This window comes from Cricetulus griseus, chromosome 4 (genome assembly GCF_003668045.3).
Source record: "Cricetulus griseus strain 17A/GY chromosome 4, alternate assembly CriGri-PICRH-1.0, whole genome shotgun sequence".
Taxonomy (NCBI): Eukaryota; Metazoa; Chordata; class Mammalia; order Rodentia; family Cricetidae; genus Cricetulus; species Cricetulus griseus.
The window spans coordinates 222,997,183-223,010,531 of NC_048597.1; the positions used below are offsets into that span (position 1 = coordinate 222,997,183).

The 13,349-nt window shown below is 46.0% G+C and overlaps 1 protein-coding gene across 1 annotated transcript in view; it reads left to right on the top strand.

The window, feature by feature from the left end:
* The first annotated feature begins 4,348 nt into the window (after positions 1-4,348).
* The window catches only part of Gadl1 (glutamate decarboxylase like 1), a 152,197-nt gene continuing 143,196 nt past the window's right edge, over positions 4,349-13,349 (top strand). Inside the window, exons 1-2 of the mRNA XM_027415316.2 lie at positions 4,349-4,513; positions 10,366-10,492. Coding sequence (XP_027271117.1) covers positions 4,361-4,513; positions 10,366-10,492 — 280 coding nt within the window. The 5' untranslated portion in view covers positions 4,349-4,360. The remainder of the gene's footprint in view (positions 4,514-10,365; positions 10,493-13,349) is intronic.

Genomic DNA, 13,349 nt, shown 5'->3' on the forward strand with positions numbered 1-13,349 from the left:
CCAGGGAGGCTACAATGAGCACTTTGACTGGCTTTGCGCCAATGAGGAGTCACAGACCTCTTAGCACATGCTGTCAGCTGTCTCCTCACAGGAATGTCAGTGTTGCTGTATGGCGAGCAACCATAGAGCTAGGCAAGCCTGGGGGTCGGGGGCAACAGCAGTGATCCGAGGCCTTGATGATGGTCAGGCCTCAGACAGAAGGACTTGGGTGCTGAGCACCCTCCATGAGGAAAGAACTTCTGAACAGGCACCTGGCTCAGCCTATCAGAGATGGCAGGGGCGTGTCTGTCCTGGACACATGCAGGAGAAACACATTGTTCCAACCAGCAGCAGAATAAGATGCAGCCACAGAGCAGCCATGCTCACCAGCCTGTTCTTGACAAGGTTGCTAATCAATCCTGTGGATGACAGATCGGTGTGAGCGGTGACGATTTGAACTACACTGTTCTGCTTGTGAGTGGGTGTTTGACATTTTTTCATGATAGAGGAAATGAGTCAGGGAGAGAGAGAGAGAGAGAGAGAGAGAGAGAGAGAGAGAGAGAGAGAGAGAGAGAGAGAATGAGAACCTAGGAGAGCTAAAGAACTACTCTTTATCCCTGGGCAATAAAAGCCAGAAATCCCACTAATGAGGTTGAAAAAAAGCCCACTTTTCCTGTGTGCCTGTGTGTTTAATAATAGCACTACCTTCTGACATAACCACAGTTCCTGGAATAATTGCCCTCTTTCCCATTTTATTTTTAAAACCTAGAAAACTTTCTTTTTTTTCCCCCTGAGGGGAAAGTTCCTTCCCTTGAAAGGCATTTCCATGTAAAACATTTCCCCACTGGGGTTCCCTCAGTTTGCCCTCACCTGCATTCACCACACGTTTTCAAGCAGAGGGTAGATGGAGAGAGCATGGAAGGATCTGTCCCCCCCCACTTCCTTGGGTAATGTAGGTAGAGCCTGGAACTGCAGACCCTGCCCCCATGCTCCAGATATCTGCCCAAGACAATGCCATGTGTTATCTCTGTCAGTAATGGCACTACAAGGTTTATCTGGCCACAGAATTTTACCAAGACATTGAACTTTTGAGACAAAATTAAAAATTATCTGAGGTATACTAAATAAATAAATGAGGATATTGTTTGAGCATCCAGGGAGGAAGCATAGAAAATATTCAAAAACACATACATTTTAGGGAATGTTGAAAATAGACTATGTGAGCATATTTAGGTGGATTTAGAATGTGAGCTACTCAGGAAGATCCAGGGCTGAAACTGCCTTTTAGAAATTGTTTCTGTAAATTTCCACAGCTAACTGAACCCAGGGATTAGAAGCAGGAGGGAGGGTGTGTGTCTGGGAAAGAGAACGTGATCAAATCCGAGCTTGTGGTAAATACACTTTGGATATCTGGGTTGGGTGCCCAGAGTGATTTCCCTGGAAGGCTGTATTGGGTAAGCAGTTAGCCTCCCCAGATATGGATTTCCAGGTTGACTTAGCCACCAGTCACATGTCCAGCTATACAGTCTGAGCCAATTCAGGTCCCGCCTTCAAGCTGGGCTTGATCTGCACTTGTGAAAGGTTGAAGAAGGCACAGTAGACAGAGTGGTGCAAGCCTTTCCACCTGGAAAGGGGCTCCTGAGGACAGCACGGTGCTTCTGTCACAAAGTTCTTTAAACCAAGTCTTCTGATGTAAAATGAAGATGAATGAAGGCATGTTTGTGTTTTTCCTTCTTCCTTGAGAATGATGGTGGCTGGAGGCTGGAGAGACGGCTCGTGATTAAGAGCAGCTCTTGCTCTTGTAGAGGACCTGTGTTCACCTCTCAGTACTGCAGGACAGCTCACAACCATTCGTAACTCCAGTTCCAGGGAACCTGACACCCTCTTCTGGCTTTCTTGGGTACTGCATACACAGACATACATGCAAGCAAAATACCCATATGCATAAAATAAAAACAAATAAATCTTAAGTGGTGGCGCACGCCTTTAACCCCAGCACTTGGGAGGCAGATCTCTGTGACAAGGTCAGGCTGGTCTACAGAGCCAGTTCTAGGACAACCAGGGCTACACAGAGAAACCCTGTCTCAAATAAACAAACAAAACATAACTGTCAGGGGGAAAATGGTTAAATTTAACAAACTATATGATGGGGAACTCGTACAATAGACCATAAAGGTCTTCAACCTCCTTCTTGTCTCCCTTTCCCTCTTGCCTTCTGTGACAAATAGTTTTATGTGAACTTGAAACAGGCTAGAGTCATAGGAAAGGAGGGAGCCTCAATTGAGAAAATGCCTCTGTAAGATCAGGCTGTAGGCTAGCCTGTAAGGAATTTTCTTAATTAGTGATCCATTGTGGGTGGTGCCATACCTGGGCTAGTGGTCCTGAATTCTATAAGAAAGCAGGCTAAGCAAGCTATGGGGCACAAGCCAGCAAGCATCACTTCTCTTTGGCTTCTACATCAGCTCCTGCCTCCAAGTTCCTGCCCTGTTTGAGTTTCTGTTCTGACTTCCTTATCTGATGAACAGTGATATGGAAGTTTAAGCCAAATAGACCCTTTCCTCCCCAAGTTGCTTTTGTCATGGTATTTCATCATGACAATAGTAACCTTAAAACTCCTTCCTTCCCCCCTCCCTCCTTCCTTCCTTCCTTCCTTCTTTTCTTTCTTCCATCAATACATAATCTCATTCTGTAGCCCTGGCTGGTTGGGAACTCGTGAATTAGCCTAGGCTGGCCTCAAATTCCTGGAAATCCCTCTGCCTCAGTTTCCCAAGTGCATGAACCACCATGCCTGGCTTACACAGGTCATTTCAAGTGTGTTTGATGTGTTCTGGGAGGTGAGTTCCATGAGCCACAGGACATTCCTTCAGCCCCATGGCACCCCCATATAGCGAGCAAAGGAAAACAAAGCAAGTTTCTTCCCTGAAGATTTTGAAATTTAGCTCCTGGGAAAACAGCCCAGGAACCACCGCCACCTTGCCCAGAAGGACGGGGGCACTTCCATTTAGAGAAGCGTGCTGATGGAGCCTTTCCTTGATGAGGTGGTGGCTAGCTCAGCTAGCCTGGCTGGCTCTCTGTCTTTGAAGATTTCACTGTTTACTTTCTTCAAGATGCCTGCGTGACCCTTCAGGCCTCATCTCTTATTCAGAGACATCAAATATGAGATGGGTTTCTGTAAAATTCTAGTTGGTATTCCAATTTCAAAGTACATTCTCGTTTTCTTGAGAAAACAATGCACATGGCTTGGTGCCTTTTTCTTTACCCCTGCATAGCATTGCTGCCTAGAGCCGAGGGTGCTGAGTTTACAGGAGAAAGGGAGGTGGAGGCTTGTGCTCCATTACATGATTTCCCTACTGAGTGGAGCAGGTTCTGGAACCTGTTGAACCTGTTGAACAAATACATGCTTTACACGCTAAGGGATGAGGGCTGGGTACACAGCTAAGTTGGTTGAATGGTTCTCATACCATACACAGAGCCCTGGGTTCCATCCCTCTCCAGCACCCACGATTTCATGGTGGCATGCACCTCCAATCTCAGTATTGGAAGCTGGAGGCAGGAAAATCAATAGTTCAAAGTTACCTTCAGCTACATAGCAAGTTTGAGGCCAACCTGGGCTACATGAGATCTATCTCAAAACAAGCAAGCAAGCAAACAAACAAAAAACCCCAGAGGGGGCTTACAGTGCAGAATTAATTCTAGGTGGGGATTGAAGCACAATTTTCTCCTCCCCCCAAATGGCCAACTCCCTGTCTCTACTCCTATTGTGCTGTGGTGGGAGCAGGGATACATCTAAGGAAGGGACAATCATTTATACCCCGTGGGGATGTGACTAAGTATCTCACTGTCTTTGAGAGTTGGTGCTCTGTAAGGTGTCCCTCTGCCACAGACAGCATTGTATTTGAACTTCTCCGTTCAGCATGGGCACTGTACACAGGGACAACGTTTTGCAGCCAGACTTGACATAGTCCTGAAGGACTGGCTCTCTACTCCTTGGACCAGCACAGCCCAATGTGAAGGAGCACTCACCATAAGACGGCTTCACCTATCCTGTACATCATGAGCTTTGGGGGACTTGCTGATATGAGCCACTTTGAGTATCGACGACACCCACATGGTACCTTCTTCATCTGTGAAAAGAAGACATACACATGACAGGGAAGACTGACAGCAGTGGGGAGGGGCAAGCAAGGAAGGGCTGGGGGTCTGAGGGGGAGTTGCTCAGCATACAAGTCAAGCATATGGGAGAGCTTAACACAAACACACCAACAAAAAGCATGCCATTTGTGGAGTCTTTGTTCTGTCTTGCTTCTTTATCTGTGTTTCGTGGTGTGAGCACTCAGGACCATTCTGTCTGTCCCTCCTAGGAGATATTGTCCAGAAGGAGATGACCCCTAGTAAGAAGAACCCTGTCCTTGTGGATGGTGTTGTACTCAATGGACCTCAAACTGATGTGAAAGCAGGAGAAAAATTTGTTGAAGAAGCCTGCAGGCTAGTATTGGAAGAGGTGGTTTGGAAAGCTACGGACGTCAAGGAAAAGGTAAAGAGAAAACACATAGGAAGTTCCAGGAACAGGGGCTGTGGACCCCTCACTGGGGAGGGCACTTGCTGTGCCAGGGTGAGGACCTGAGTTCGAAAGCTTAGAGCCCAAGGGAAGCTGGGCACCGTGGCAAATATCTGAAGTCCTAGTGTTCCTGCAGGAAGGTGGGAGGAAGAAACCAGATACATGGAAGGCACAGGACATCCAGCCTGGGGTATGCAGAGACCCCATCTCCAACAGGGAGGAAGATGAGGACAGACAGCTGAGGTTCTCCTTTGACCTTCACATATGGCACCCATATGTCCTCATTTACACACATACACACACACACACACACACACACACACACACACACACACACACACACGGGGAAGGGGGTTAAACCCCAGGTACGTTTCCCATGTTTGTATGATTGAATTGATTGACTATTTATAGTCCATACTTCCATCTCTCTAGATCTTTGTCTTAGGGCTGTCACAGGTGTGGCCACTTCCCTTCCTAGCCTCTATGTCCCATCAGCTATGGTGACAGGCTGTCTCTCCCTGTCAGGTCTTACTTGTTGGGAGGCTGGACAACACCCCAGGGCTTGTGGAGCAAGACCAGGAAACACAGGAGGAAGCCCCACCCTGTCTGATGCTTGGATCGTAGGACTCTGCCTCCAGAGTGTGCTTCCCCTTTCCCCTTTCCTAGTGCATCTTTGTGTCACTGGTGGGAACCATGTGGGCTGCTGCAGGGGCTGTGAAAACTAAAGACTATCCACCAATTAATCTCTCAGATGCTTTCCGGAGCCCACACTAGAGATGGTGGCTTGTGAAATCCAACTCCTGTGTGCTGCCCGTTGTGGTCTAAGATCAAAATACAGGCTCAGATTCAGACTCAGGTAAAGCTTAGACTTGCCACCAGTGCCGTCTACTCTACCGAGTAGGTACTCATGGACACATACACACAGAGATGCAGACACACAAACAAACAGATACACAGACCCCCCCCACATACACAAACACAGACACACAGCCCTATATATATATACACACATACAGACACATACAGACACAGGTGCACTCGCGCACGCGCACAGACACACACACACACACACACACACACACACACACACACACACACACACACACACGATCATTACATGAGCCCTAAACAGCAGACTTATTATTATTCCTAGTGTATAAAGGAGGGAGGAAGTGAAGCCCATGGGGTCATGGGGGCATGTATCTCAACTATATTACATGCTAGTACATTATCACATGCTAGTACATGTTAGCTGTGGCTAAATCCAGGTGGAAGGGCTTCAATGTCCATGTTCCTGACTTCACCACACACCCCAGGAACCTCTAAAGACTGCTAAATTGCCTTTTATCATCCCAATCACTTGTCCTGTTGGAATTGAATTAGCAACAAGTGAACACATAGGAGAGATTTCCCCCAATTACATTAGTAGCAAATAAATGCCATTTATAGCCGAATTTGAAGGTGATGGTATTTATTCTGAAATGTTGGCCACTAATTAGAAAACTAATAGACTCTATTGTCATGATCTCTGAACGTGGACAGAATAGCCATGCTCAGGACAAAACTGATTGTGGCAGCTTTTATCTTTTCAAGTATTTATAATTTAATATCAGACTTCTCTGCGTTTCTCTGAAATACTTGGAATCTAGTTTGCTTAAAAGTATACTTCTCTACCAGAAAGTTTGGTTTTTATTATTTTTATGTTTTTAAAATATACCTATTCTTTGTGAACTTCATACATGAATACAATGTTCTTTTAAAACTTTAATTATTTTTTTACTATATGTACATGTATAAAGTGTTTGCCTACATGTACAAATGCGTACCACACATATGTGCACCAGAAGAGTGTACATGCCAGATCCCTGGAACTGCAGTTATAGACGGCCGTGAACTGCCATGTGGGTGCCAGAAATCAAATCCAGGTCCTCTGGAAGAGTAGCTAGTTCTCCTAAGCCTGGAGTCATTTCCTCAGCCCCTCTGCAAGATATCTTGATCATGTCCACCCTTGCTGTTCCCTCCAACTCCTCCCAGATTGTCCTACCCCACCCCCCCCAGTGTCACGCCATCACCGTCCTCCTCTTCATCCTCCTCCTCCACCTCCTCCTCCATTTCCTTTCAGAACCCAGTTGCTCTAGTTTGTTCTACCCCCATGCTTCTGTGTGTAGGGCTGGCCATCCATTGGAGCCCAGACAGTCGATTAAGATATCCACCCCTGGGGAGAACTGGCTCTCCTTCATGTATACCAGCTGCCAATATTTCTTCAGTTAGTATTACAGTCTCAAGGGCCCCTCCCCAGTCTGTACTGGAATCTTGACTGATTTGATTTGTTTTTGTTTTGTTTTGTTTTGTTTTGAGGTAAGATCTATGTAGCCCAGGCTGGCTTCAGTTTGTTCTCTCTTCCCTCAGCCTCTTGAGTGCTGGAATTATAGGTGTGAGGCACCACGTCTGGCTAAGTTTGTGTTTTTTAAAGCTAGGCTTTTTTTTTTTTTTTTTTTTTTTTTTTTTTTTTTTTTTTTTTTAGTAATTAAATATTAACTGAATGCTAGCTACTTGAAAGGCATGAAATTGAGCCCTTGAGGAAATAAAGAAACATAAGACAAAGACCCAGTTTCAAACTGAATTTACAATATAACTAGAAGGGTACGTTTTCATTTATAAAGAGAATGGGGGGTCCCTGTGAGAGTTCAGGGAATGCTGTGAGTTTGGGGCAAACCTCTCAAGAGATCACAGAGGAGCTGACCCATTGGGGTAGAGTGTAAAGGTTAAATTTGTTTAAGAAGGCAGCAGAGAAAAGTTGCTGGGAGGCTTTCGTGGCTAAGGACAGTGTAAAAAAAAAAAAAAAGAACTGGAAAACACAGGGCAGAAGGGCAAGAGGAGCACAAAACAAGGGATTCCTCTTGTGGAAGAGACCAGAAAGGAAAGCTGACTGAAAAAACTCATGGGAAATTAGGTGGGAAGGGGACATAGGACTCCTAATGAAGGGACTCAGAGGTCCAGCTAAAGGATCCCGAGGTGACTGATATGGTAGATACGAAAGCTATCTGTCCATTTGGAGTGAGAACAAGCTAGCTGGGGGTGGGGCCAGCTAATAAAGCTTTTTAGACACGATCTTAGTCTGTTCTTACTGAGAACCACTGGGACGTGGTTAAGGTGACCTGTGGTGGCATGCCACATTCTTAGTGACCTCACAGGTAGATGTCCATTCCCAGCCACTTTTTAGAAATGGGCATTGAAGCTTATATTCACTAAAGCATATTCCTTTTGCTTTGCTTTGTGTCCATCATAAGAATATATAGAATATATAATCTCAGCACTTGGGAGCTGGGGGGATCAGGAGTTCAAGGTCATCTTCATCCACATCACAAGTTCAAGGACAGCTTGGACTGTAAGAGATCCTGTCTCCAAAAGGTGGCAAGGTGGCAGGGAGAGGTTGGTGAGGAGAGCCAGGGCGATAGTGAGGTCAGCAAAGTATTTGCTAGGCAAGCATGAGGAACTCAAGTTCCATCCAAGGATTTGTATTTTAAAATATGACATGGAGGTTGATGCTTGTAATCACAGCACTGGGGAGGCAGAAATGGGAAGCTGCCTCGAGCCCTTTTCTAGACAATCTAGTGTAATTAGCAAGTCCCAGTCCAGCAAGAGACCTTAACTCGGGGGTGGGGGGTGGGGGAGAGGCAGCTCCTAAGGAATGACCCAAGGTTGTAGACTTCTAAATACACATGTGCACACCTGTAAAGTCCCAAACACACACACACACACACACACACACACACACACACACAAGATCCAGGTCAATCCCACCCTCCCCCAGATTCCCTTGTGCTCCCTATAGTCTGCCCATCCCAGCCGCCTAGCTCCTGCCATCTATCCCTCTTGCTGACTCTATAGCTCCTGGGCCCAGGATATCATGCAGATAGATTCCTGCCCTAGCAGCTTCTGAGACAGTTTTCTCCCATCAAAGTTCCCTTGAGACTCATGTGTGTAGCCGTGTGTGCCCATGGCCATTCCTGTGGGTGGTCTCTGGCACGCCTGACTCACCTCTGTCTGCCAGGGAGGCACCATGGGAGTTGAATTTCACACCTCTCACGCAGCTTACCAGTTCCTCTCGCTTCCTCTGCTTCCCGTCTCCCTGGCTCCCCACTCCTTGCATTCCCTGGTCGATCAGCCTCTCCTCCCTCTACCACCAAGATTTTAAAAAATGTCTGCATGCAGTCTCTCCCTCAGCTTCTTCACCTCCTACCTCTCCACTCTACGAAGATCTCTTCTCCACACTCACTTCTCTAGTCACACGCTAGGGCTGAGAACATCTCTGTGGTGATGAATTCCGTGAGGGCTTGTTGGTCTTTAATTTGACTTCTCAGCACCATTTAGCAGCAGACCCTTGTTCTAATGTTCTTTATTCTTGGATTGGGCTCCACCATGCTCTCCTAGAAGATCTGCCTTCTTCTCTTACCAGCATTTTCCCCGTCAGAGGTCATCCATGCTGTTCCTTAAGTGCCAGCATTTTCTAAAGATCCCTGTAGCTTCTTTCTGAGCTGTGAGCACTTGCCCCGTTATAGCGTCACAGGAAGCCTAGAATTATGTCCCTGATCCTTCCTAGGAGTTTTATGAAGCCCACTTTGATCTAGCTTTATCTCTCTGTTTACTCATTCATTTGTTCCGCATGGCTCTATTGGGCATGTTAGAGTAAACACACTGAAGCCTCATCCTTGCCATCTTCTCCCAAACACACCCTTCTGTAACCCCATCACCATCATCAGACTGATCCTGATCCATCTTTACTGAGGAGCTGTGAGACAATGATGAACAAGCTCCATGGAGGAGCAAGCCAATGCCTCTGCTCCTGTGGAGACTTGTGTAGAACATAACAGATGAGTGACTATCTTGGTGATACCTGCTTCGGAGAATGGAAGAATGGAAGATGGGGAGAGTGATAGTGACTCGGTCATGGGCAGGTGGGAGTGTGAAGAGACAAAATTGTCATTGAGAAATAATTGGAACATTTCAGCAAAGACACAAAATGTGAAGGAGTTCACTGTAAAGAGAAATAGGTGAGAGAGACACATCCTAGGCAAAGGATGAAGAAGCGTGTGGAGACCCCAACAGTGTGTGCAAACTCGGTATGCCCAAGGGAGAAGTAGGCAAGTAACCCAGGAGGAAGGCATGCCAGAGAAGAAATGCAGGCAGGGGAGCTGCCCAAGTACGATGCTTTTGTGTCTTCATAACTTCTACTTTGAGGGGGTATAGCTCATTGGTAGAGCATTTGACTGCATAATTACTTCTACTTTGACCTTGATGGCAATGATGAGTTGGTGAAGGTATTTGCACAGAAATATACAGTAATGGCTTGAGGGAGAGAGGCCCACTCTGGCAGCTGGGCTGACAGACTGTGTGGGGAAGGAAGAGAGTGAGATCAGGGAATAGTGTCCAGCCTACCTTGCTGGCTGCCTTTTTCTTCCTTCTGATTATGCTGTAGTTGTAGCATGCTTCCATGACATCTTAGTGACACCACAGACTGACTGACCTTCCATCCCATGTCACTGCCACCTAGAGCACTCAGTCTGACTCACTCTGTTCTTACATGTATCACCTGTAAGTCTGATGTTGGTTCTCCTAGGAGATCTGAATGACCCTCTCTGGTTCCAGCTGCACCCACACTGCTCTCACAATCCCTTTCATGGTGGCCTGCAGCCTCAGCAGGTTTAAATCCCCATGTTTTCTGATTCTTTGGAGCTACCTGGGTGCAGAGTCCTGGCTCCTCCAATATCCCCATCCTTGGCTCTACTGGGAACTTAGCTAACTATGAGCTGTCACTCAATCTCCAGGTGTGTGAGTGGCAGCCCCCTGAGCAGCTGAGGCAGCTCCTTGATCTGGAGATGAGGGACACAGGAGAGCCACAGGACAAGCTGCTGAAACTCTGCCAAGATGTCATCCACTTCAGCGTCAAAACCAGTAAGGCCTTGTCATGACCATTCCCTATCCTGATGTTCACCTCGTAGTAAAAGCGATGATGCCAATGTCTAAGAAACAAGAAACCTGGGTCAGAAGAATCATGGCTCTGATGTAGATTTCTTCTTGGGCCCCTCTAATCCAGATTTGGGCAGATTTGTTTTCAAGGCCAAAGAACTGACAGGGCATCTGTTAATGCCAGAGCCCTGCAAACACCAAGCCTCCCTTGTCAATCTCCATCCTCCATTTGTAACCAAGATTATGTTCTTAAGTGCCTATGAATAGTTATTAAACTGGCTAGTTATTGTGATTATATGACTATGACTATGTGATAGGACTCTAATTTTTTTCCTGTGGCCCACAGGATGCAAAAAGAAGGAGGAGGAAGAAGAGGAGGTGAAAAGAAAGAAAAGGAAAGGTTCAAAATAGATGTATTTAGATGTTGTTTTATTCTTGGCAACTACTAATTACCAACTCATTTGATCAAATCTGGCAGAATCAAAACGAAAAGTAAAAACATTTAGATAGATATCAGAAAACTATGATGGCTGCGGGTGTAATTCCATTGGTAGAGTGTTTGCTTGCTCAGCATGCACAGGGCCTTGGAGTCTTCCCAGCATTGCATAAACCAGGCATGGTAGTGGACACCTGTAATCCCAGCACTCAGACCAAACCAGGAGGATCAGAAGTTCAAGCTCATCCTCAGCTGCTTAGTGAGTTCAAGGCCAGCCTGGTTTGCTTGAGACTCAGTCTCAAAAACTAAAAAAAAAAAAGTAACAGTGAAAGAAACCCCAGTAGGTTTTGGTGTGATTTTCATGTGGATGCCATTACTGATGTGGCTTTCAGTAAACAATGGCATTTTGTCACTAGCCTGATTGCTGCCATAGGACAAATGAAGACACCTCAAAGTGGGGGGAGGGGGGCTGATTTTCTAAAGTATGCTCATCTTCCTGTGCTGAGAAGGTAATCCGGTGTCTTAATCTCCACAGGCATTATGCTCTGTGAATTCTGACATTGGACTAAATTTAGTGAAAAGAAAGCCATAAAATCCTGACTAAAAATAATTGGATTAAGTTCCCTTGGGAAAGCCTGGTGCATATATCTAAAACTCAGTTAGAATTTCCTAAGCAGGGATGCCTACTTCATTATTATAGCTCCTGTCAGAAGTCTAGAGTGACATTTACTGCAGTAGATTGTTTTCAGTTTGCTATGTATTTTCCATAATGTTACCATGGAAATCAATCATAAATTAACACAGAACTTTTAAAAAATCCCATTAAAATTACTTATAGCGATGCCTGGTTGTCTCTGCCCGATCAGAGGGAGTTTTCCATGCGTTAATTGAAGAGGCATTTGCTTCGATTTGGGTTTTCTTTATTGAACCCATGGTTGAAAGAGAGAGGGGGGAAAAACACACACGTTAAATTCTATAACCAAACCAGTTTCCCACACATTCTGAATTAGAAAGGCACTCTGCCTTTGTGTTTTTTTGTCATGCTGGGTTTCTTATGCCTGAGAATGTCAAGGCAGTTAGCCTGGTGTTTGGTGTGAATATTCACACTTGGAAAGCTGGGGACTTTTATGAGACCTTTTAAATGAGGAGAGAGACGGGAGAGAGGGAGGGAGGGAATGGGGTGGGGGGAGAGAAAGACCAGGCAGGAAGTTCTTACTCCATGATGGAGTTTTAGAGGCGATGGTGTTTGAAGTAGGTTGCATTCTGGAGTGTCTGAACTGGTGATGAGTCACAGCTGGTCCCCATCTGCTTCGTGCAGACAAGCTGTGCAGCAGGCAGAACAGAAAGGCCACTCCTGGACTGTCACTGTAGGCGACAGTGGAGGCTGTGACACTTGCAGGGACCATGCTAAGACCTGTTTCTCAAGGGCCTGGGTGGACATAGATGGCAGAAGAGAGCAGAAGCTAAGACGAAGCTCTCAATCGCTCAGTTTTACTGAGAAACCTTGTCTTGGAGAAAGAGTTATGCCAAAGCATTTCATGGCTGGGGATACTGCGCCTCTGATAACCTGCTTGCCATGCAAGCTTGGGGATGGGAGTTCAGCCTTCCTGGATCCCACATTAAAAAGCCAAGTGAGGCTTTTTCACATCTGTAATCCCTGCTCTGGGGAGACAGAGGTGGGTGGGTCAGATGGCCCCACTTGCCAGCCAGCCAGTCTAGCTAAGTGGGCAAGCTTGAGGCTGAATGAGAGACTCCCTCTTAAAACTAAGGTAGAGGAAAACACCTGTCAACAACCTCTGACCTGTATAAACACACACACACACACACACACACACACACACACACACACACACACACACACGATGGTGAATGTACTATATATGTTTATCTTATTATTAAATAAAATACTGTTTGGCCAATGAGACAGCAAGTTAGACGGGACTAGGAGTCAAAGAGGATTCTGGGAAATGTAGTAGAGAAGTGGTGATCCAGGCAGGAAGTGACATAGCAAGGAGACTCATATTTAAAGAAGGAAAAACAGGAAGCAGCTCTCTTTTCCCCTCCGCTCCTGCTCCAGCGGAACAATGTGATCCACCAACAAGGAGGGACCCCAATAAGGCGTCTGATAAGATAAGTCTTATAACATATATAGATTTATGATAATTAAGACTGAGCCAGCAGATGAAAAGTCCTAGTCATTGGCCAAACAGCTTTGAACCTAATACAAGATCTGTGTATTCATTTGGGCCTGTGTATTCAGGGCGGGCAGCTGGCATAAAGCTCACACATGGTGGTGGGGCTCAGGTGACTTTTGGCAGAAAGATTTATCATAACACACACACACACACACACACACACACACATGCATGCATGAATATGTACACAAATGCACACACAGAAAAGGAA